At 30.7% G+C, this 26,874-nt stretch overlaps 1 protein-coding gene across 4 annotated transcripts in view; it reads right to left on the bottom strand.

Moving 5' to 3' along the window:
* Positions 1 to 26,874, bottom strand: part of LOC113382858 (lachesin-like) — a 589,134-nt gene that overhangs the window by 230,260 nt on the left and 332,000 nt on the right. For all 4 annotated transcript variants that reach the window (XM_026621105.1, XM_026621106.1, XM_026621107.1 and 1 more), the window contains exons 4-5: positions 14,281 to 14,406; positions 9,125 to 9,325 (exon numbers count right to left, since the gene is read on the bottom strand). In XM_026621105.1, coding sequence (XP_026476890.1) covers positions 9,125 to 9,325; positions 14,281 to 14,406 — 327 coding nt within the window. The remainder of the gene's footprint in view (positions 1 to 9,124; positions 9,326 to 14,280; positions 14,407 to 26,874) is intronic.

Below are 26,874 nucleotides of genomic sequence, written 5' to 3'. Positions count from 1 at the left end.
TTTTTTTTCTCTGTGGTCCAGTTTTGTGACACAATCTCACCTCGATCCAGTTGTCAGGCGACATATCAATTTCTACTTGAAATTATAGTTGAAAAGTAAATCAAACAGCAAAAATCCTCTGTTTCAAGCTAGATTTCTTGCATTAGATTTCGGACACAAGTTATTATTTATAATATTACTTTGTAACTAATGAATCTAGTCTATCCCAGTAAATTCACTGGAAGTCCCAAATGTGGCAATTTAGTCCGTTAATTGAAACAGATAAAATAAACCGATCACTCATGCTCCACGTCCCTATGTACATACGAAATTCATTCCCAAGGAAGTTTGCGAGCCCCGAACACGGTATCAACTCAAAGCGGGTGCTCCAAAATCAATCTGCATATAACGAGATATGAACCCAAAAGGCTTAGCCTTCGAGTATTTGTACCTACGTACGTATATATCGGTAATAATCGTATATATGTTACATATATTATGGCTTCAGTGATAAGTGCCTTTTCGTAACCTCTCTCCATTATTTATGGCATAATGTATGTTGTTTATAGCAGCGTGTTTTCGATCTTTATTTCCCTTTTTGCTCAGCTTAGTGTATTAGATTGGATGTACTCGGTATGATGTATTTATAACATTGATGTTTTTATTACGTGCATTAGAATAACAAATTTATGTAACTGATATTTTAAAAACAAACAGGAAAAAATCAAAAATGCATGAGCATTTTTATCCCTTGATAAATTTTAAAGCACATAAATCTACCAACAAAAATATTTGCGAATAATCTTTCCTGTATAATTTCCAAACTTGACAATATTTATATTACCCTTTCAGCTCGTCATCAATCAGTGATCAATCAAAAGTCTAGGTAATTAACAAAAATTTCAACAGAAATCGGCCATCCTACGCAATCGAGTTTGCCCACGCGCGAATCGCTCAAAGGTACGTGTCAACAAGAAGCTCAGCCGTGCTTTTGCGAATGGTTAGAGGACCTAAGTCAATATAGACCCTTGGGCTTATTTTACACGAAACACGGATAATAGATAATAATGGATATTGCAATAATAAAATATTTTGCTAGTCTAATCTATGACATGTTCATTATTGGCAAGTAATCTATTTCAAATTAATGTAGAGAAAAAGTGTTATCTAAATTATATCTGATAAAGATATATAAGTAACGATCGAGTTAGCCAACAGATCAGAAGATAAGTCATTGCGGCTCTGTAAATTTATAGTTACTACAAGAACATTTATTAGCCCTGACCACTGGTCTTTCTTCAGCCTGTTTCCCTGTATGCCTAGGACTCGGGTGATCGCGAAAACATCAACTAGCTCTGCACACTGGTCTTCTACTGGACTACCTATCCAGTATGCCAAGACCAGCGATCCAGACAGCAATAGTATCATATGCATGAAACGACGCAATATCTACAACTCTCCTACACTCTTCAGTATTTACACAATTAAATACAACGTGTTTCCGATCACCTCCGGATAGGAATGACGTCAACGCTACATAGTAAGTAATGTGGCGATCAGCCTTGACTGTGACTCAAATCAGCCATGAATTTAAAAAATAATAAAACGATGTGTCATGATATTTAGGTATTTTTGTAAACAATATTTTATAATATTTATTTCTTCAGTTAGAAAAAAAAAACCTATTATAAATTAATACATTTCCACAAGGCCTTGGATAATCAAAAAAACATCTGGTTAGTTTGCACTTAATTCAATGACCATATAAAACTATTTAAAATATTTTCAGTATTGTATCATGTTGCGTTAGTAGGATGTGCAACTACTGGATTAGATTGGATTTGCACGAGTCTCTAGTTTCACTAATATATCTGTTTACCAAAAGACGTTTCTAAATTCTGTTTATGGTCTAATAATTCTATCTCCCCCGTCCAAGTGTGAAAAGTTCCTTACAAGTCAATAGAGATTTCAGACCCATACACATAGGCATATTTAACCTACATTCTCCGGGTCCTTGATAATGGCAGATTATCTGTTTCATTGTGTCAACTATTCTCTTTTGTCGAATAGAACGCTCTACGGTTCCGCTGGACCGGAACAGGAAGCTACTAAACTCCTAATGGCGGGTACTTAAGTTTAGAGGTTAGGCGATTTCGCCTAGAAGATGGGGTGGGGGGAGGATATAGAGTGATTTTTTATATGTCGAAACTCTAATGCGATTCTGCTAGAGACATTGGTAAAAGATAGTCGAAATACATTCATAGTTAGATTGAACAGATTTTTAATAAATGCTATATCAAACCCTGGTTCACATTATATTGTATTATATTATATTATACCAAAACCCAATTCCAAATTTAATGTACTTCAATATTTTAATTTAACTTTCATCACAATTTATGAGGAATTTAAGTCTAACAAGTATTCCGCCATTTCGAGAAGAATTTCTTTTAATTTTCAAGTCCTTTCAGGCGCCATTCTCTGTTCGAAGAAACTTCTTAAGAAACAAATACGTTCGTTGAATATTTAATGTCGCATTAAGTGCTCATATTAATTTGATTACGGGCGGCACGGAATAGAATAATACATTATGGTCAAAATGTAAGAGTCATGACGTCTAATATAAGGCTATTTAAAATGCTACCAGACATCGAAAGATCTTGAACCATTAAAATATTAAATAGGCCGAGTTTGATAATTAATTTTCTTAGTATCTGATTCGAATCGCGAGATATTCATTATTTGCTAAGTGACTAACTTTTTGCCAAGACTTTCATATTTTTTGCCATAAATTTATAAAATAGTGGCAGTTCTAACATAATTTTGTTCAATGTCAATTCAAAATCAATATTATATTACATTTTTAAACATGTTTCTGGACTATCTTATATAAGTTTCTGATAGAAACGAGAATCAGCGAACCGCAAAATAGATTCTTGTATATACACAAACATAAATCGTCTAAAATGTAAACGATGTGAGTGTAATTCCGATATCTTGAAGTATCGGAAAAATAAATCCTTTTCGATTATATACATATATACATATACACATCGCATACATATATATATATATATATATATATATATATATATATATATATATATATATATATATGCATATATAATTGGAAAATCTTATTAAAATAGACATTATTGCATCTTGAATGGAAACAAATATGGGAAACATCAATACTCGAGGATATTTTAAATCATTTAATAATCACTTGCAAATAATAATTATAATAATAATAATCATACGAATTTACAAATATATATATATATATATATATATATATATATTATATCAATTTGGAAATATGAACAAACAATATTCTATTTTGCACTAATTTATTAAATAACAATTTTCACAAACGTTTCGAGACTAGGTTTGTCTCATCATCAGTGTGTTATAATTTAAAATTTAAAATATGAAAACCTAAATTAGCATTACAAGTCATGTTATCCATTACAAGTCGCTCGATATACTGTCTTCTGCCACACCAACGATCGTCGTTACAAACAATATTTTTAAAAATATTTAATTATCACTTTCAAACCATATTTATATTTGCTATTATTTACCCTATATTTCAAACTTCTGACAAAACTTTTTTCCTAGTCAACCTACAATTTTCTTTCAAGTGAAAAAAGCAGTTTGACATAATGTTGTAATCTAGTCCATGTGACAGTAAAATTCACGGACTCCTCCAAGCGTTGAAGACATTGAATGGAAAACTCTCGGTCTTTTTCAACTTGAGTGCCGTTATTATTAAAAGAGAAAAAATGCACAAGACAAAATACGAACGATTACTTTGATTTACTGCTGGGCATAGGGAAAAATATGATACACATATACAGAGGGGAAAGAAAGTTCAGAATATGATAATAAATACATTTTGTATTTAAGATAGGCAATTGGAACCATATTTTTGATCAATATTTTCAAGTGTTTAAGAATTTTGGGTAAACTCTAAATGTCTTACCACTGACTCAAGGAGAAACCTAACAAATCAAACTGAACCAAAAAATATCAACCACGTGAAACAAAACACACCAGTTTTGCGTTACCCAATGTTGCCTCAAAAATATGTCCTCCTCCCAACTTCTGCCTCTGCTGGTTAACTTTAGTAAATATCATGTGCAGGAATGTGTTGTTCACACTTTCCTTTCCAACTGAACCAAAAAATACCAAGCACGTGAAACAAAATTTGTACACCAGTGTTTCAGAATTTTGGGTAAAGTCTAAATGTCTTTTACCACTAATCCAAAGGAGAAACCTAACAAATCAAACTGAACCAAAAAAATATCTACCACGAGAAACAAAACTTTCCCCAGATTTGCCTTTCCCATTGTTGCCTCAAAAATATGTCCTCCTCCTCCTGCCTCTGTTGGTTAACTTTAGTAAATATCACATGCAGCAATGTGTTGTTCACACTTTCCTTGATTCCACATTAAATTTCAAACAAGTCTACTTTTTGTGCGTCCAAAATAGTCTTGGCTGCTTTTGAATATACAATGCGACTTGAAAGATTATCCGCGTATGCATCCCAGCGTATAATTCTACGTGAGCAGAGCAACTTGGAAGTTTAGAGTAGTTCGTAGTGTGACTCGTGCTTCAGCAAAAGTTAGTCGTTCTCTATGAGAGGCTTCGAAACTTGCCCATTTGCTTTTGGTGTCACATTTTAAACGTTTCAGAAACGAAGAAGAAAGAATCAAATCGGTGAAAACAGTTTTTCAGGAACGCTTCTTAAGGGAAGATAAATCTTACATCTCTAGAAAGGAGTTTGACTTTGCCAGAAACGCAGCACTGATCATTTTTTGTATGCCTAAAATATTTAAGATGTTTGTTTAGGTCAAATATTCCCAAACTTGTTTAGCCGATATTAATTTTTTGATAAATATCTATTTGAAATATCGTTTTGTATCAAATATTTAATATAAAGATACAAATACAACTTTAAACATTTATTAATTAACTTTGAAATAATAATAAAAAATTTATATTAACAAGATGCATCATGGATCTTGAAGTTGTCATAAACACCTTGGCGTCCATATGAACCACTTTAGGAATTACTGGTATACGTCAACAACTCTATGGTCTAAAATGGTAAGTTTAGCTAAAGTATTCTCTGGTCTAGTTTTTCTTCTGAGAAGTTTAACTATTCAAAAATATGTGTCCAAGAAGATTTTTCAAATTTCGAATTATTTTCAGAGATACCGCTGTTTCCTTCTCCAAAACTTTAAACGCGTTTTTCTCAAAACTGTATTTTTCGATACGATACTCACGATTTCTCAACTTCTACTGGATCGATTTTCTTTAAATTTTTACAAAGACTACTTCATAGCCTTCTCTTTAGTGTGATCTGCGCTCGTCATCTTTTTTGCATCTTTTTACGTTTCAGAGGTTTCTGAGCATTTTGGCATACTTCAGAAAAAATTGATGTGTGTGTGTCTGTGTATGTGTGGGGACAATTTTCGTCGAAGATTTCGGGCGTATGAATGAACCGATTTGAAAATTCAAAAAGCAATCGATTCCTATTGATAAGGAGATGGGCCTTCACAGACTCAACTATATAGACTCCCCTTTAGTTTGAATTGCGCTCATCCCCAAATTACATTTTTAGTAATTTAAAAAAAAACGAAAATATTAAAAATAAAAGTGAGACATAATTTAACTATCTAGAACAATCCTAAACTGGTACCTTGAATATACAGATTTCCCAGTTGGTACAAAATCTGAATTTGTCGAGATTTTGGCGCATTGACCATCTATTTACTTTATCCGTGATCCATAAATTACGTTCGAATTTACCTTCGTCGCACCCTAAAACAAATAAAACTTTTGCCGCCTCTTCTGGCGAGCTTTGTCGCTAAAATAACAAAACTGGGACAAACATAATGCGAAAGAAATATCTAAGCTCGATATCTCATAACTTCCTCGATGTAAAAAGTCTGCTGTAAATTTAATTATCCATCTAATAAATCACATAAAAAACAGAACGGCCGATATAAATCATTAAAATACACCACTGCCGCCGATCCGGCCGCACATATTTAATTTCGTTCGCATTTAATTACGTTAAAAGCGTCGCCTGATAAATTATTCATATTCACAGACTGTGAACCAGAATGAATCGGGACCAAAGCCTTTCTGATATATTATAGATGGCGATTCTATAAAAAATTCCACGTAAAGATCCATAATTCAAACATTGATATCTTGACGGGAATCTGTGATAACTTAATACCTACTTTCGATATTGTTTCATGTTATTCAATACAGTTTCGAGTAAACATTATTGGAAGGAAATGTAGAACATGTTTGGTAGATATACGGAAATTGACTGAGATATTTATCATACGTACACTTCATAATATGTGTTATTTATAGGTTTATAAAAAAAAGTCCAGAACTGGTCGTGTAAAGCCAGACTGAAGTTTCTGTATTAAATCTGATCTACTGAAATTATTGTATGTGTAAATACATTCAGTGGAAACTCATTTCAGTATATTCATTTAAAATACAGATAACACAATAAGCGATAAACTAAAAACGCTCATTAAAAAAATAACAAAAGCCTTCTCGAGGATCACACAAAATTTTCCAGATAACTTCACCACCCGAGCAAGTTTGAGAAAGAATTTCATGTTATATTAATATCTGTAATTTTCAAAATCTTTAACAATAGTCAGAAGATTTTACATTTTTAGAAACACATCCATTTTTTCTGAGGTATGCCAAAATGTTCAGAAACCTACAAAACGTCGAGAAATGCAAAAATTTTCATTTTCAATTTTTGGCCCATTACTATAACTACCCTACGGAAAGTTAATTGTCAAAGGTTGTCCGTACCTACCTAACATTTTTTATATTTTTAGATCAATTTTCTTTTAGTTTTAATATTTTTATAATGTGGCTTTCTACCCCAAATCCCTAATTCATAATCGAAATATCATTCATCAAACTGATAATAAGATTTCCTAAGACTTAGGGAATTGTGGTAAAAGGGCGTAAAAATTTAGAGTTGTATGTATTTTTCCAACTTGTTCAATTAAATTCACAATTTTACTAATTGTGAGACTTATTATAAATGTAATATTGCAAAACATTTAATAAACGAATCAAATTCCAGAAGTTCTTTGTAATTCGCACTGTCAATAACGCGAATTATTTGCAATATTACTTTTCTTAGTGAAAAGAATGAAATGCATGAACTTAAAGTACGCCCTGCAGAAAAACTTAATGAGCATTTTTACTTAATTAAATCTTTGAAGTTGCCGCGCTCTCGCTTGCTGCGCATTCATTATCTGCCGTCGAAAAAGTGTTGTGATAACGATGCGAATTTAATTATATCTGATCATCAGTTATTTTTTATATTGACTCAAAACTTTGAAGAGTTTTTAATTAATGTAAAACGTTGATCCATCTAGATGGAAACACTTTTCTTTAAATTGGTTTAAGCAGACGGAATTCTTATGAGAATAAAAAATTTGAAAATATTTTTGTTTTTGCCGCGAAAAGTGTCTAGACCTATAATCATAGAATCACATGTTGCAGAAATAATATACTTACATTCGGAAATATAGATCAAAGTATTTTTCTAAATTTACCAAGAATAAAAAGCTCCTTAAGGACCATATTTATGAGAATGTGTGTCCATGCCCATTACACAATATAAAAATCATTATACCTACGTCTTATGTTATTCCATTATTATATTCGTCCTTTGATATGTTTATATTTTCAAATTGAATTTCTTTCCGGAATAGAATAATACGTTTTGCGAGAGAGAGCTCATACAAAAACTTTTAATTTATTCTAACTTCGTAATGGAATTTACAATGGCAAGTTATAATTAGATCTCAGAGTTCTCAATCTAAACATCAAACTAAAATTAGATTAGCGAAATAAAAAGTGAAAATTAGGATATATACCGGTGTCACAGGATTTTGAAGATGTTATATTAGGAAGAAGATAATTATTTCGCATTAAGCGAGATGAAAAACGAGATGATAAAAATAATAGGAGATAATAATTAGGATAATCTACAAATTGAGTAGTATTTTTTTGGTTTGGTATTAGCCAATGAACAAATTTTTTAAATCTAATTCTAAAGTTTAGCATAATATACGCATCTAATTGACAAGGGTTTCCGGACTGAATATTAGATTTGTTAAATTTTATCCACAAAGTTTTAAGTAAAGACTTTCAGATGGCATTTAAATGTCGTGAGGATCTAAAATGTTCAGAAATCATCGAAAAAAAACATAATTGGCATCCGAATAGATCGAAAATTTTTTGGCAACCGAAGCAGGTAGAAACTTCAAACACAAAGTAGATAAATTGCCATTTAGCGAAAAATATGGATAATTACCATTTATTTCAATGTTTTTAACTATTGGTGAATTAATCGCTAATAAACCAAAATATAGCATGACTCCAGAGGTTCTCGATTTTTTTTAAGTGAAAGTGCTAAAAATTACACAGCATATTCACTAATCGAGCAAATATCTGCTAAAGTTTAATTATGAGCTCTTAAAATCCGCATTCTAGTTACATGAACTTAATTTTTTTTAGAAAAAAAAACAGAGATCCAAGGTTATTAAAATCTATTATTTTTCAAGAAACTTTTGTAATGAAATTTCTCACTATATTCACTAATCGGGCAAATATCTGATAAAGTTTAATTATGAGCCATTATAGTCCACTAGCTAGATGTAAGTTCTAATATTTTTTTTCAGAAAAAAAACACATCCAAGATTATTAAAAACCTATTTTTTTTTTCAAGAAATACTTTAACTAAAATTTCTCTGTAACTCATAAACAACGGTTTGAGTTAAAAGTAGATTTGTGAAAAGCATCATAATTAATTAGTATTCATATTTAAAAAAAACAGATTCCGATATTTTCGTCTAATTTTTCAGCATTTCGAGAGTCCTATTTTGCATTTCCATACCAATTGAAAAAATTCGTATCGTATTATTCATTCAAATTACGAGACATGGTCGATCAACCAATAATAATTCAAACATGAATAAATATTATAAATAATATAAATTACGAGACATAGCCAGTCAACCAATAACAATTCAAACACGAATAAACTTTATAAATCATTTATAAATATATAATCACTTACCTAATATCTCGACAGTGTGAACCTGGTCTCGATTATCCTGATCACTAATTTGACACATGTAATCACCAGCATCCTGGGGTCTCACGTCGCCGATTTGTAAATTGTAACCGTCGACAAGGCGAAAACGCGGATCGCGAGTCACCATTAAGGTGGACGCTGTGAGGACCGAAGCCCCGCGGCGCCATAACAGTACGAAGTTACCTGGGAAAAAAGAAATAAATTGTATATAGAAAATATATTGTTAAGACAACTAAACTGGAGAAAATACACAATAAAAAAATTATGTATTAACGTAATAAACCATCAAAATTACTGAATGTTGTATAAGAACGACATATTGTAATTCACAAATAATAAAAAAAAGATATTGGAACTCGTTGATATCAGTATATCCAAATAGCAGAATTGAGTTCTCGTCAACGGTGATCAGTAGCTACCTGCGAATCACATAATCAACATATTCCATAGATCTTGATGCTTAATCGGGAGCAAATTCTAAACTTTGATGAATTTTTATATATCAACCACTTATCGTAGTCCTATAATATTTTAGTATGCTATTTCAGAATGCAAGATCTAAGGTTATACGAAGTTTCATCCAAATTGACAAAAAAATCAACATTTAATTCCAAAGAAATGGTCTGTACCAAAAACTAATCAACACGATTCCCAATCATTATCTTTCGAACAGTTTTTAAATTTTAAAAATCAGTTCAAGATTGTGAGCTGAAACGAGAATGAAAAAAATCAGACTTTTATGCAAATTACAAAGAAACGGTTTGGCCGATCGTCAAAACAAAAACTAATCTACAAACAATATCTTCTGAACATTTTTTGAATTGATAAAATTGATTCAAGATTGTGGGCTAAAACGTGGACGAAAAACTTCACGCTTTTATACTAAATATAAAGAAATCGGTTTAGCCGATCGTTGCACAAAACTAATAAATGTCAGGTTTTATCAAGTTTTTTTTAAAATTTTTGAATTCTGTGCAGACACTTTTGAGAAATAAAATACAAGTGTAAATATTAATTATAAAATGTTTATGACTGATGTACGTGTATACAAAGTCAACAAATAAACAACAAAAAAATTAAAAATTGGTTTACATACATACACACGGGCAAACTTTTTTCAAATTCTATTTAAATTTAAATTTAAAACATCTTCTTAAGAAAGTTAATTGATAATAAAATCTAAACAAATATCAAGAGCGTCAAGGTTTCCAAATTTTTCAGATTTAAATATGTGTAATATCCTCCAAAGTCATTATACCTCTGAGTCATCAATAAAAAGCAAGAAAATGTTGTAGAAAATCACGATTTTATATATTTTTTGGAATAAAATCATCTCAGACACCGAGTAACATTTTTCGTCAACGCATTTAATAGGTCAAAATCCATTCCGCCCTGTATTTAATAGAATCCCTCATATTTTTTATATCAAACTTACTTGTTACTTGTTACTAGCATGGCAGACAAAGTGTTAAGTCGCTGTAACAATCGGATATTCAACGAACTGTTATATTAAATTAGTAAATATTCTTCTATATGAATAATATAATGTTACAATTGAATTTATTTAACAAGAATGTTCCTAGTTGTCCGCTAGAATGAACAGGTGTACCTTCGGGCAACTTATGCACCCGTCCAAAAAATTTCGTTCGTTGCGATTCGGTAGTGTTCGAAAGATTTCGTAAATACTGGGCCATAGGCGTCGTGAATAATAAATAATTTGGATAGAAAGTATAAGATATTATATATTAATAAGTAAATAACAATTCAAACAAAAAAAAACTTAAAATATTAATGAAAAATCATTCCTAGGCCACGAAAAATTTGCTCATATAGTAATAAAATATTCTGAATGATTATTTAAAAATCTCTCAAAAATCTTATAGTGAAAAAGTAATTGTCATTGCTAATCAGAATTACTTTATGAATAATTATTTAATAAACCGCTAGACCTTCAAAATCGTCACGAAAATTTGATCAGTTCTTCATCTTGATAATACAAGTAAAATGTTTTCTGAATTATTCAAATCGGACGCTCCGTTCTTTTGAAAACTGAGTTACCGTTTCTGGCACTTTTTGCCCCATATTTTCGAAACGGCTAGACCTGCCTTCGCCAAAAACTAATCAGCACGTCTTCTTATCAATACGAATCAATGTTTTTTAAATTCTTCAAATCGCTTCATCCGTCTTCCCGAAATCGTCGACGAAAATTTGTATTCGCACACATACACATACACACACATACATCCATTTTTTCTAAGGTATGCCAAAATGTTCAGAAGGTTTTGAAACGTAAATATATGTAAAAATTTTCATTTTCGATTTTTGGACGATTACAATAACTTTGCCCTACAAAAAAACTAAGATAAACATTATCATTAATCAGTTCTATTTCCATAATTGATTACGCTTAAATTCATTTTTCTTCTGAATCCAAATATAAATCAACTTCCAATTTTTTCCCTACGATAACAAATTTCAATCTTCCCCATGGAAAATATAGAAAAAAAAAGGATTTTTTTTTATAAATTCCGAACGCGATATGTGACATGACACTTGACAGATGACACATAGCCTCTTTGATTTATGTCGACTGGCTTGACTTGACGAAAACGCCAAAAGAATACATAAATCCTTTGCTGAAAGCTAAGGATATGAAAAGGATGTAGAACAAACGTATCAAATGTATCATGTACGGTTCATTGATATAAGTTTGGAATTATATCGACGACATGGTAGAGGAAAACATACCCAACTTAGAAGAAAAACAGTAACTGAAATGTTAGTGTTTTATTGTTACTTAAATTTGGATTTTTTTATTGGCCTTTGCTGCAATATGTGTTACATCCTATGCTAATACATTATCCTTCGGAATTTTTAAAATTCTATTTAATTTATTTTGTGTTCCATGGTCTAATAAAGTTTTACATTAAAAGTTAAAGCTTCTGTAGTCATAAGACAAAATTTGTGGAGAATACAGTAAACCTTGCCTAAACCCAAAAAAGTTGGTCAAAATTTTTAGACTTGATTTGTAAAGTTTCTTACAATTTGGTAATAATATTTAGAATAACAATTTGTTTTGGTAAATGAGTTCAAAGTATGTAAATTTATAACAAAATATTTGGTACTGCTAATATAAATATAAAAAATAAATTTTATTTTATTTTTATAAAAAATTATATATTTTTTTTAATAAATATATAAAGAGATGCACGCCTATGCCTACTCAATAGATCACATTCCCAAAATCGATGCATCGATATTGGACACGTACCTATGACCTTGACAGTGATTATGCAATTTATTTTTTGGCAAGTGCACAATGAATGATAAGTGCAAGTGGCATTTTGCCTTACGACACGTTGCATGAGCCTTCCGATATGTATAAATGAAGATAATCAATAAGAAATCAAATATAACAATCAAAATAAGAAATCAATAACAAATTAGGGGTTATTAATAAGTATACGCGGTACCCTAAAATCCAGAAATATTATGCTAGGTGCAAGTGGCATTTTGCCTTACAAGTTGCATAAATTACCCGACAAAAGTAAATAATCGACATAAGCAATATCTAATTACCATATCCATTTAAGAGTGATTTATAAGTATACCAGGTTGCCTAAGGGTATAAAAATCATAGAAAATGTTGAAGATTGTTTAAGTTTGTACAAATTTACAAATTTATTAAAAACATACTTATAAAATTTTTACGCTGAATTATTGTAACTCAATAGACAACTATTGACTACTCGAAAGAGTGATTCATGAAATCAGCTCCAAAGATGTTGTAAAGTTAAACGCCTTGAACATTGTCTTTTTGGGTTTTCATCGTGCAAAATATAATTCAAACCCAAATCAAAATTGAATATTTCTTAATTTTTATTATCTGCAAAAATCCCATTATCATTTATATGTTTTTTTCATCCCTCTCGTTAAATCTTTCTCTGACCTCGACGGGGGAGGTGTTAATACGCGCCACGGCCTAGCCGCTCGGATTCATTTCGTTTTTCGCTGACTGCTCATCTAATTTCGATGCATTATAATAAGAAGGGAATAATAATATGCAATTTACATAATTTATATTCAGCAAAAAAAAATACGAACTTAGCTGTTTTGCTTCACCACAGGGAGGGAAGAAAGATTCCACTTGACAAGTTATTTTGAAATAAATATAGTATATGCGATGCTTTACGTTGTACCATGATTCAAAGTACTATTCATAATAACACATAAAATGTTGGTAGTAAGAATTTTTTATTTTTTCACATTTCATGGGCATATTTTTCACTTATATCAGACAGAACTTTGTCAAAAGAATTAAAGAAAGTTGGAATTACTTTTATACTATTTTTTTATTATTTACACCTTGTCAGTGTAAATCGTTATACTAATTTTGAAAATCAGTGTCTATTTTATTAGGGTGAATATCTTCTACGTGCATTTCATTTGTATTATCATCATTTTTTAAAATTGCTCTAGCTGTTAAATTCCCCCCATTAACTGCAACTTGAAATAATTGCATAATTTCCATTTATTGCCGACCATAAATAATAATTTTTATTACATTAATACCCAGATTAACACACACACGTGTGAGTTGCATTTAAATCTAAATAGCTGGAGCTCTTAACTTTGTATGCAATTAAATTTTTATTATTTCTCTTTAACGGTTTGCATGCAAACTCTAAAGCCTTGTTAGTCATAATTTTTGTTTTATTATTATTTTCATAATTATCCATTTTTTCTGTTACAATTGCCAGAGCAATATGCTGGTAATAGATTTTGCATGGGTCTTAAGGTCGTTAACGTTATCATTATTTAATGCAGATTTAAGCGGTTTTAGGAATATGGAAATGGGTTTTCTTGAAACAAGAACTAAAGATGAAGAAAATAATGCTTCTATAATTATTGTTGAAAAATAGTTGTTGCTATTTTATAATCCATTATCGAATCAATTGATTTTAAATATCGAAGGAGAAGTATGTTTTCACGAGAAAATCAGGTTTGCGAATTATATTTTCTCCACGCTCTAAGTCATTCTAAATCCTTTGACATTATAGTTGGAAAAAGTATGTGTGTATGCGAGGTAAATTTTACCATTAAAATAAATATTAAATTATATTAATATCCAAACTTACCCAAATTTTGTACTTCGCATGGCAACACCAAGGTTTGGCCGATCACCGCGCGATACGACCGGCCTCGCGTCAAGAACTTCGGGGCAAGTGTAGGCGGGTAAGAGTTCACAAAGCCGACTGCCAAGGCTGAAAAAAAAGAAAATATGTGTTATAAATTATTCTAATTATAAGAATATTGACCTAAAATTATTTTAAACCTAAACATGAAACCCACTTCATTTGCATAAATTTAAAAAAATGGTCTAATCTGAATCGACAAATAAAAACTATGGTAATCATAATAAATATGGTGATAATCAGATGGTTATTATCTCATTAATCTAATATCCATAGATATATAATATTTCATAAGTGTATATATATCCATTAAATCTGCAACTTTAGATTATCAATTATTACTTCCAAGGTTTACAATTTAACTCAAACAATATTTTTTTCAAAATAGAAAAAGTTGTGAACATCAGGTAAATGTTTGATGCTACATAAAAACTACGAGATGAGTACAACGATGATACAGAAAACAATCCAACGGTTTCGTCATTATAAAATCTGAGGAAAACTTTTTCGCTAGTATATATTTATACAAAAAATATATAGTTAATATAGTTGTGTCGAAGGGCTGAGGTTCATACTTCTAATGATAAAGAATTGAAGTACTAAAAAAAGCTTGAATTTCAATTAATTTGTCTTGGAAATGAATAAGTGTACATGTGTAGGAAATATTTCTTTTAATAAATTAATTAATAAATATGACATATCAAACACTATAACCTCGTGATGATTAATGATTAATGTGTATTAATTAGAATGAATAATTTGGATGCCAAGTTTTAGTGCAACTACAAATTTGGCTTTGTATCTTTGATGGAAGTTCTAATAATAAAGTTAGTTAGAATAAATCATAGTATACTATCTTTTTGTAAATTGATTAAAAAGCATCCTAAATGATGTGTAGGATTTTTGAAAATTATAAAATTATTATTTCATTAAAGTTGAGAGACAGATGAACTCTTACAATTAGTTTTTATTGAATTTTTTTTGAATGATTTTATTCTGCGATTTGTTTATACAAAACAATGACCAGAACCCGTCAAGAATAGATATGACAAAAGAACCATCATTATCAGATATTAGTAGATATGCCCAGTGGAAAATCTATTAGGAATATAATGAAAATAACTGGATGGGATCAGTGAGAAACCCGATTTGAGTAAGTATTATTACCAGCTCCAATTTTTTCATCCACTATCTGTTCCAGTGTGCATTTGTTCGTTCGTTAGCAGTTCTCATAAAATAAACAAAAGACAATTTCACAAGCATCTCTATACTAGAAAACGGTTCTACCATTACGTTGGCAAAAGTTGCCTCCGCGAAAAGTTGCCGCGGTCTCGCGAACTAACAAAACGCAAAAATGAATAACATTGGTAAACATCAGTAGTTTCACCAACTGATTCTAAATGAAAGTTTTCATATTTAAACAAGTAAATCGTAGAATATTATGTCGTGAAAACATGGTTTATAGTAAAATAAATATAATTCTCGTGTAGTGATGTTAGTTGCAATACTCAAAACGGTTTGAGAAAACTAGATACCATACAAATCAATATGAAAGAAAATAATATGTCAATATACATTTTTGTAAACAAATATTTTGTAATACATTTGTATAAAATTAAAAATTATTAATTACAAATTATCACATTTCCATAATGGTGGCCCGGACGATATGTGAGCCCACAATTAAGTACAACGTGTTTCCAATCACCTGCAAATAGGTTCGTTCAGATATTTTGAAATCTTACTCTGCATATTGCAACCTTGAAACCCAAATTAAACCTAAGTCTAATTCACAGTCACCCTTCACAAGTCAGAATTAGGAATCCTTGATGATCTGTATTTTCTGTCCATTACTCTGATGGCCACTTTTAATTAAAACTAACTGGCAAAGTTTTGTTTCTAAAAATACATCCTTCACGATTAGTCCAGAGGTTCTCCCAGCTCGGACAAGTGTACATATGGACGTCATATATCACATTATGCGGTTAACATGTTTCATAAACTGCCATGTGCGCGTGGTCTCTGCCAAATTAACTTGTCAGCCTGACCGAAACACTCGTCCGTAGAGAGAGGCCAGGATTGTTTGCGTACTTTTAATTATGTACGAGTAGGTATAGAGCAGTTTGTGCCTCCAGTGGACTGCTCCACTGACTTTTCCAATCGGGAATTGAAAATTCTCAATTGAGGTAAATGATAAACTAGTTATCCAGGGTCCTTGTGATTTCCTTGAAGTATGATAATAACATCTTATCTTATCATATCTTAGCTGGTTTTCTAGGAGCCCTTGCACGAGGGTTTTGTGTTCTTAGGATTTTAGGATAGATAAATTTTATATTGCCTGTCGCGAAACAATATTATGCAAGACGGTTTACATTTCCAATATACTTTTAGTAAAATGGTGCGTATTGTTATGAATTATTTTTACACTAACCCCGAAACTTATAATGTATCTAGTATAAATGTAAATAACATCTTTTCCAGCCCTTTCCTTGCCATGTATTATAATACCTAGCTAGATGCTCGTCTGCTAGCAAAAGTTTTAATTGACTGACATAATAAATGTTACTCGCGGAATATTATTCTCTTAGCGCATACACGCGAATACAGGAACCGGTCTCGGGGGCCCCGAATGATTACTGTTCCGGCCCAGAGAAGCGCGAATCCGTTATTTAATTGCACAAAATCGTTTTGGTAAACTTTCCTATGGAGTCATAATGAATTCATGATGCTTGGGGAAAATGGATGAAAATTAAAACACTACTGTGTGATAGCTTTATGATCATCAACTGAGGATAGTACTAAATTTGATAAGAATTGTTAGTATAATTTTGGTTTTTATGTATACGACGTCGAACCTATTTGCTGATCGGAAACACGTTGTACTGAATTGCGTGATCACATCTCGTCGGGGTCACCATTATGGAAATGTGATAATACTTTATGAAAATGTATTACAAAATATCTGTTTACAATTATGACATATTATACTCTTTTGTTGGTCAGCTACTGTAATCCCACATGTATTACATTATTACATTTTAGATCTTAGATCCTTCATTAAAATTTCTCAAAAAAAAGCAGGGATAATATTTTTTTAAAACTAACAGAAATATAAAAATCTAATTAAAAATAATTATTTACTTTTAAAAATAAGACCTATAATCCCATATAATGACAAAATTATATCTATATAAAATAAATTTTATAATGTAATGTAATTTGTTACAGTAATAGAATGCACTACCTCTATTGTAATTTATACTAATCGATCACCATGTTAATTGATGATGAATTATTCAAAAATAAATTATGCTTAATTATATTTGTACCCATAATACAAATGAGTTTATAATATTTTAATGCACGTCCTCAATTAAATTAAAATGATGCGATAAATGTGCAAATGTGAATAATCCTGATATAAAGCAAATTTAATGAAGAAGCTCATTACGTTTATTTTAATTATCTAGTTAATAGAATTATGGTAGTAAATTTTATTTTTGTCTGAAATTTTCAGAAGTTTTTGCATAGGACATGGGTCTAAATTTTAAAAATTTGTATATTGAAAATGTTATGGATTTTTTTTAGTGATTGAATTTTGTAATACAATATAATTCATATATATTTTATAAAAAAATTCTATGACAAATTTAATATGAAAAAGCATTAAATTTCAAACGTTGTTAAACATTGCAACTCTAAATATTATAATTCCACATAATCATTTCGCGTTTATACCGCGATGTTATTACAAATAGCTGAAATAATTCTGAGTAATTATTGTTTTGTGTATTTCATATGATTCAATTATTAATTACATAAACGTAATAAATAGTAAATGTGTGGGTATTTTGAATATTTTAGTGAAATATGTTAAACGTAACTCGATGTCATTCAATCATAATTCGCCTTTTGTATAGTGACTGTGCCAGGCTATTCATTTTGTTGCAAATGCAGTAAATTAATTTGAAATTTAATCATTGGATGTGTTAGTAATTAAACCAAAATACTAAATTTAGTTCCAATATGGTTAATATAAATTACAATATTCATAGGAGCACAAAATTCCGAATGGGTCCATAAATTTTGTTTGGAATATAAACTGCTCCAAAAAGTTAAAAAATTGTTTTATGTAAAATCCAAGCTTGGTTTTAAAATCAAAATCATTATAGAAGTTATACCTCTAAACATATTATATATTTCAAACTCCATGATTTGCTGCATAAAATATTCTTCCAATACTTTTCTCTCGGAGCAGCCGATTGCTTGTTACATGTAATAAATGTTAAAATATGAGCAACACAAAACTCAACTTTCTGCATTATGCAAGATACCGTCGTCTTCTCGGAAGAAACTGGCTGGAGTTGGTAGTTTCAAATCAAATTACAGACCAGGATATCGACCGATGATAGTTTTTTGCTATGCTAATGCAATTAGCGCCAGTAACGAGTGGTTCAATCTTTGCGACGGCTTCTACTAATCACGAACAGATGAAAATACATTAAAAAATACATTTGGAGACAGATTTCGGATTTTGCAGAACAAATTTTCATTTAAATCACACGTCTCATCTACATTGTAATTATTTCAGTAATGCAAATTGTATTCCAACTTGGAAAAATTAAACAGAGATCCAGGAATGGACGAGAAGGAAAATGGATAACAAGACGTGAGTGAGGGATATATATATATATATATATATATATATATATATATATATATATATTATTTATACTGATAATTTTCGTTGATTGAATGTCCATTGAATGTTTTATTATTTTACAATGTTCATCATGCATTTATATTTTCTGTCGTATTAAAAGAATGAAATGAAAAATAAATAAAATTGAAATGTAAAATTAAAACATTTTACACCAATATCTAGTTATTTTATAGTACCATGTTATAGATTGATTGACTGTATTGATTAAACTCAACAAAATATATAAAAAAGTGAAATACTCACTTATCAAATCGTCACTAACTTAAATCTAGTTCCTAAGACAGCGGCCATGCAGCGTGTTGACCCGTTTTTGGCGCATGGGTCAACACGTCGGTGTGGTGCCTGCGAGACGCAGGAACGAAATGAACGAAGCTCTTCGATCGTTGTCATAATTTTGGCTAGCATGCACCATACATGATAAGAATAATTCTTATCTTTAAAATGCAGCATTTTTGGTCTATGAAAGTTGACGTTAGGGCAGTTTTCTAACTTTCACCTTGTGTGTAATTCAATTATTAAATAATTACACTAACATTTTCACTTTTCTATTTTCATTCAAATTGTGTAGCATATATTTCGGCATCTGTGTGCAATTGCTTATGTATTTCGCGAGCACGTGTGCATGAGGAATCAGTGATTTAGACAGATATGTTTGGATATTCAAATTCAGGCGCTAGGAGACCTGATATATTCAGTATTAGATACATCCCAACGCAGTGAATTTCATTTCGACGTTGATCCACTGGAGTATATCAAATGCGATTCTGCACGGTTCAATTGCCGGATTTGGCGCGAAAATATGCACCGACACTTACAAAATTCTTATAGACAACGAGCTGGTAGAAATAATCACGAGGAAAAATTGTGCAAGGCAATATTCTTTATTTACAGAACTTTATTTACAGAACTTTATTAATATGTGGAATTCTCCGACTACGATTACATTGTCAGTCTGTTTATCTAGTATTTGTACTTTTGGTAAACATATGTTGAAATATTCAGAACTAACTTAAATACTTGAAATAGCTGTTTCCTATTATATAATACAATTTCGATATTGCTACAGATAATCTTATGAGTCGAATGGTATCTCCGAGACGCTTTGCAGAATCCCTTTTTATACAACTGTACAAAAATAGTATCAATAACAGAAATGATATTTCGAGTACGAGTATATCCAAACGTTATCAAGTAAGATTTACACAAATTTTTCAATTATTTTTTTTAAGTAACAGTTTTTGTACCTATTTCATTTTGCACAAATAAACAATATTGTTAAATAATTCTATTAAAAATGAGATAATAAATGTTATAAATTTATCAAATTCTGTCATTTTTTCCATCTAGCCATTTGTCTATACTGTATGAGCATCGTGAAAACAGACGAGCAACGTTGAGATTTTTATTTACTTTACAAGCCAGGCATAGACCCCATTCCGGAAGGAAATACGGAAAAATCAACTTTTCGCGAAAAATACACGTACCGTTGGTTCCTATTTTTGAGCCGTGTACGAAATCATACATATAGTCGTTGCTCGGAATTTTCACGATGTGACAAAGTGGTTTTGACATGATTTATTGTATCTAGGAATATGTATTTGAATCCATCAGATAGAGGAATGGATACAGTCTAATATTTGTAGAAAATATTGTATAATAGTAAATGTACATATGTACACTTTACTATTTATAATGGCCCAATGACCGACCACATCTATCAACTTAGGAGGATTCTCAACTGGACAAAGTCGTCAACGCTCATTTCTAGCTATAGTTTAAATTATGAGATTATTCAAAATTACATTTTCAATTTCTATTCCTCCAAAATCAATGTATCCTTCTATTTATTTCTAATTGCTCATATACACGGTTCAATAGTTTCGAAATCTGTTCACCATCAAGCGCTAAAAATATTTCCGTCTATCGAAGCTTAAACCCCCGTCGGGTGATGAAATTTAAATCGAATTAAAATCAAAAACATGGGGTCGTTGAAAGTTGTTTCGAATTGAATTACCCTCATTCTACCCGGGGGATGTCGGTGTATTTATTGGCAGAAATAAGGGATGAGGTAGGTGTGACTTCTCTAGCGACATAATAGTTGAGGCGCTGAAGGTGAATATTTAGAAAATTTTGTAGGAGAAAATAAAATTATTATAAGTAGTAATTGACACATTGATGAATTTGAGGTACATGACAAAAAACGTTGGTTGCTACTGATTACAGTTTACATCCAAGCTCAAAATACATTTTTAGCAGTCGAAATGGATGAAATGATTTGTGCAAAAGGTATCAACTCATATATTTGCAAATATTATAAGTATCAGTGAGATCAAAAATTTTATTTTTTAAATAAACAGTTGAACTAAATGGCTGAATCTCAATTCCTATTGATTAAGTTGATTATGTATCAAAAAGTTTATGCAACTTGCCTTAACGAAAATACTACTTGCAACTTTTTTTCAACTTTATTTATCTACTTGCAAGTAGATTTAAGTTTGAATTAGATATCATGCACTTTTTTAAATTTTGATTGTGATCTATTAAAATTTCCTCTAGGTCTCGTTTTATTTTAAGTAATAAATGAAACTAGGGTGAAATACTATCACTTTGTTACTTTGTTTCTTTTATTACTTCGAATTATCATGCTTCAGGCTGTCGCAAAAGTCGATCGGAAACACGAACGTTTGCGCAGTAAAAAGTCAAGTGTTGTAATACTAAAAAAGCAATAATTTGTGACATATGGGTAAAAATTAATTAAGTAAAGTATTACAATTAATATAAAAAAATTAATAAAATTTGTAATAAATATAGATAATTGTAAAGTTTATACAAAATTGATAACAGGATCTGCATTAAGCTCTTTAAACGCATACACAACATCAACATTTGCTGAAAAAATTGTACTTTTTTTCAAACAATAATTTACTACCTGAGACTTCTGTTATATACTGTAATGAAAATCGATGAGTTGTTACGGTCATACCAAATTAGTCATTAGTTTGAAGATAAATTTGGAGTTTGAATCAAAACATCACAATGCCCTCAATAAAGTTAGAGTAGAGTCAATTACCCATGTGTTACCCAAATTCCTCAATCATATAATAAACACATGTTTCAAAAAATCGAGACATTTCATTCGGGTTGAAGAGTTTTACGAGAAAATTGCCACTTCGTAACTAGAAAGTACGTGTGTACATGGAGTACACATCGGGCCTGAGGGTTGGTTGACGCGGTCGTTTCCAAGTGCAAAGCAAATATTATTTTTGCTCAAGTCACTGGAAAAAATTGTAGAAGATTTTTTATTGTTAACGGTAAATGCAAGTTTAGAGAGATTCTGAGGATGATATGAGAAGTTTCTGATACGTTTCTGAGACGTTTTATACAGTATGAATATTTTAATGGTAAAGGAGTTGGAGGTAACTACCTTCAGATCGATACTTGTAATAGACATTTTATAGGTTATTGTTATTAACTTCTCGAATGAGAAGTTAATGTTTTTATAAAAAATATTCGATTTGCTAATTTTATGTTTTCTCGACGTTTCAAGGCATTCTGAATCAAATCAGACCAAATTTGGAAATTGTTGTGTGTATAAGAGTGTGAGTATATTTTTTACCATAAATGGACGTTTTCTCAAAAAAAGTTTTAAATTTCAAAAATATTTGTAAGATATTATTTTCGGAATCGTGCCTAATAGTTTTCTGCAGAGATCGTCCGAGCCGTTTTTTGGTAATTACCTGTTGATTTTTTTCGATTTTACGGCCCAACTGCTGGTAGTTTAATTTTAAAAATTCATCAAAGTTGATAGTCAGATGAAATGATTTGAAAAAAAAATGTCTCAGAAGTCGCTTTTTGTGATGTTATATATAAGGCATAATTTGAATTTCACAAATTGAAAGGCCATATTTTTGGAATCCGCAAAAAAATAAATTCACCAAACTGCTCTCTAAATGTTGCCATTAATTTAAAATTTTAACACTTTACTAAAATTTGACAAAAATTTAAAGTTGGAACATTCAATAGTACGAGGTTGATGGGTGACTGGCTTCGCTCTCATTACTAGTATTGAAACAGATTGTACGTTTTCAAAAATGCATAATTCGATTTTGATGAAACTTGACATACATTGTTACTACACTTCACTAAATATTTGACAAAAATTCAAAAATAAAATTGGATCATTTGATAGTTTTTGAGCTATTCGTGGTTGACGGGTGGCTGGCTCTGCTCTCAATACTAGTATTGAAACAGATTGTACGTTTTCAAAAATGCATAATTCGATTTTGATGAAACTTGACATACATTGTTACTATACTTTACTAAATATTTGACAAAAATTTAAAGTTGAATCCGTCAATAGTTTCTCAGATATGCGACGTTGATGGGTGGCTGGCTCCGCTCTCAATACTAGTATTGAAACAGATTGCACGGTTTCAAAAATGCATAATTCGATTTTGATGAAACTTGACATACATTGTGACTATGCTTTACTAAATATTTGACAAAAATTTAAAGTTGAATCCGTCAATAGTTTCTCAGATATGCGACGTTGATGGGTGGCTGGCTGCGCTCTCAATACTAGTATTGAAACAGATTGTACGTTTTCAAAAATGCATAATTCGATTTTGATGAAACTTGACATGCATTGTTACTACACTGCACTAAATATTTGACAAAAATTTAAAGTTGAAACATTCAACAGTTTCTGAGATATACGAGGTTGATGGGTGGCTGGCTCCGCTCTCAATACTAGTATTGAAACAGATTGTACGTTTTCAAAAATGCATAATTCGATTTTGATGAAACTTGACATACATTGTTACTATACTTTACTAAATATTTGACAAAAATTTAAAGTTGAATCCGTCAATAGTTTCTCAGATATGCGACGTTGATGGGTGGCTGGCTGCGCTCTCAATACTAGTATTGAAACAGATTGTACGTTTTCAAAAATGCATAATTCGATTTTGATGAAACTTGACATGCATTGTTACTATACTTTACTAAATATTTGACAAAAATTTAAAGTTGAATCCGTCAATAGTTTCTCAGATATGCGACGTTGTTGATGGTGGCTGGCTCCGCTCTCAATACTAGTATTGAAACAGATTGTACGTTTTTAAAAATGCATAATTCGATTTTGATGAAACTTGACATACATTGTTACTACACTTTACTAAAATTTAACAACAATTTTAAATTAAAACATTCAATAATTTTTGAAATATGCCAGGTTGATGGGTAAGAAACTTGCATGTTTTTTATACATATGTAATGTTTTTCTTTACTTTTTGCTTCAATTCTAAATTTGTTACCCCTGTCTAGGGATACATGTGGACCACTTTGGAAATCACTGATTTAAATTATTAATAATATCACGGATTACGTATATAAAAATCTTGCGTTTAAAATTTTATCCAAATATCTGAATCAGATTTCGGGAAGTTCGTGCAACTTGCTGTAAGGCAAAATGACATTCTCAACTAGTTTCAAATAATTTTCTAACATCCAAATAAATTATTTAATTATTCGCTGAAAACAGAATTGCAAAAAAATATCAAAAATTATTACAAGTATAAATAAAAATGTAAATTTTAATTAAAGTAAAAATAGTTAATAGTAAATAGTAAATAAGATGACAAATGGTCATAATGAAAATTCCTAAATTCACAAATTAATGTAATCCTCGCAAATTCTCCTCAGCAGTTTCCTAAGTAGTAATTTAATACCTACACAACATTGTTAGGAAATAATAGTAGTATTGTGTCTTGTCTGACCCATTCCGGCAAAATTATATGTCTAGCTACTGGCAGCAGCAGCTAGTGAGAAGAATGTCATATGTGTTTTTGTACGTGAGAGTTACGCGGTCCGGCTCTCCTTGGCCGCCTTGGGCACGTAGCGCACGGCCTGCACGTATCAGCAGCGCGGCGTCCAGGGCGCGACACCAGACTGAATTATTTATTTCGACCGACGACTTAGGTTTGATTGTTATCAGATCTTTGCGGGTCGTTCGGGATGTTTGAACCAGATTATGAGATAGAGGAATTGATAGTAATGGGTTTTTTTTATTGTGCGTTAGAAACTGTTTTTGCTTAGAAATTGTATTGAGGTCTCAGAAAAAGGTTTAACATAAAAACTGGGTTCGTAGCAATTGTCATAAATATGAATAACTTTGCCAGGGATCATTGAATTCTAACATTAATTCTCACTAAAAATGCTAATTCTCTGTGGATTTTAAATATAATCCTACTAAATTTTAGGACAACCCTAATAGCTTCAAAAGGAGGAAACTTATAGATTCTAAAAAAAATCTTACTGGACTGTAAAAAAATTTTACTAGGTTCAGAGGAAAAGAGGTTCTCCGAGGTTCTTACTAGATTTTCTTCAAATCTTACTAGATTATATCTTAATTCTAAATAAATTCTAAATTAACCCGACTTGCTGAAATATTGCTTAAAATTTTTGCTAAACTCTTATTAAAATCAAACTAGGATTTAACATGTGACAATGCTAGTGTAAACGGTAACTCAGTTTTTAAGAGAACGGGGGCGTCCGATTTTATAATTCAAAAAACATTTTACTTGTATTGACAGATGAACAACTGATTATTTTTAAGAAGGCAGGTCTATCGGTTTTAGAGATCTAGTAAAAAAGAAAAAAAAAGCCATTTGGCGGTCAAAAATGATCATTAGAAATATGCACAGAAAATTATCAGATATTTTATAGAGATTTTAACAATAAGTATAAATTTTTTTTTATATTCCTATGAGTTCCGTACCTATGTTTATCCGTTACGAGGCAATGCGGCGTGTACGCGCTTCGATATTTTGTCTCTATGCAGTTAAAGGGGTACGATTGCTTTGAAAAAAAAGTTTAGAACTTCCAAAATATTTCAAAATAAAGAAAAAAAAAGCTTTTTCAAAAGCCTTATTTCCAAAAAAAATAAATTTCTTTAAAAATTTATAGTTCCTCAAAAATCTAATTTTTTCAAAGTAAAATTTTTTTCAAAAATGTTAATCTTATTAAAAAAAACATTTGGTACGGAAAGTTCCAGTAATTTTGCCTTAAGGCACGATGACATGCGCCCCACTAGTTTATTTGTTTTCAAATATTGCTATCTTAAGTTTATGAATTTATATATATATATATATATATATATATATATATATATATATATATATATATATATGGCAGAGAAAAATTTGTTAAGATTACATTAATTTAAGAATTGAGAATTTTTTATTAGGGCAAGTATTTTCATGAAAAATTACTGAAATATTACTAAAATCTCTAATTCTAAATGGCTTTATCTAGATTTTAACTTAATTCTAACCCGATTCCTATTTATTACAACTGAAATCTTATTTTATTAAAATATTGTTATCAATAAATTCTGATTTTGAATCGTATTAATTAATTTATTTAAATTTCTGGCTTGACAAACAAATTATGCAGTAAGAGTCATCAACATCATTAGTACACGATTAAATTGGTGTTCTTAAAATTTTATCTTCCTGAAAAAATTTCATTTTTCATTCCTCTGAGTTTTAAATTGGCAGTTTCAGTCAAGTATGCTAATAAACAATTCAGTCCTTCCCCATTCCATATTTCCAACGTACTTGTTTATCTAAGTACTTTTCGCCGGCTTCAAAAATGCTGCTTCACGAACAGCGTGCGTCAAAAAGCAGTTGTCATGTACTTGTTAGAACAATTTGTTTCGTGAAAATACCCGCGGCGTCAATATTACTACTCTAAGCGGCCAGTCTAAGCGTCAAGTGTAATCTAATAGAAATAACATCAGGCAAAATATTATA

Source organism: Ctenocephalides felis, unplaced genomic scaffold, assembly GCF_003426905.1.
Source record: "Ctenocephalides felis isolate EL2017-DRISC unplaced genomic scaffold, ASM342690v1 CF-g0.4_SCAFFOLD_03570, whole genome shotgun sequence".
Classification (NCBI taxonomy): domain Eukaryota; kingdom Metazoa; phylum Arthropoda; class Insecta; order Siphonaptera; family Pulicidae; genus Ctenocephalides; species Ctenocephalides felis.
Note: the sequence above shows the minus strand (reverse complement) of the source record. Positions and strands in the feature narration are given on the sequence as shown.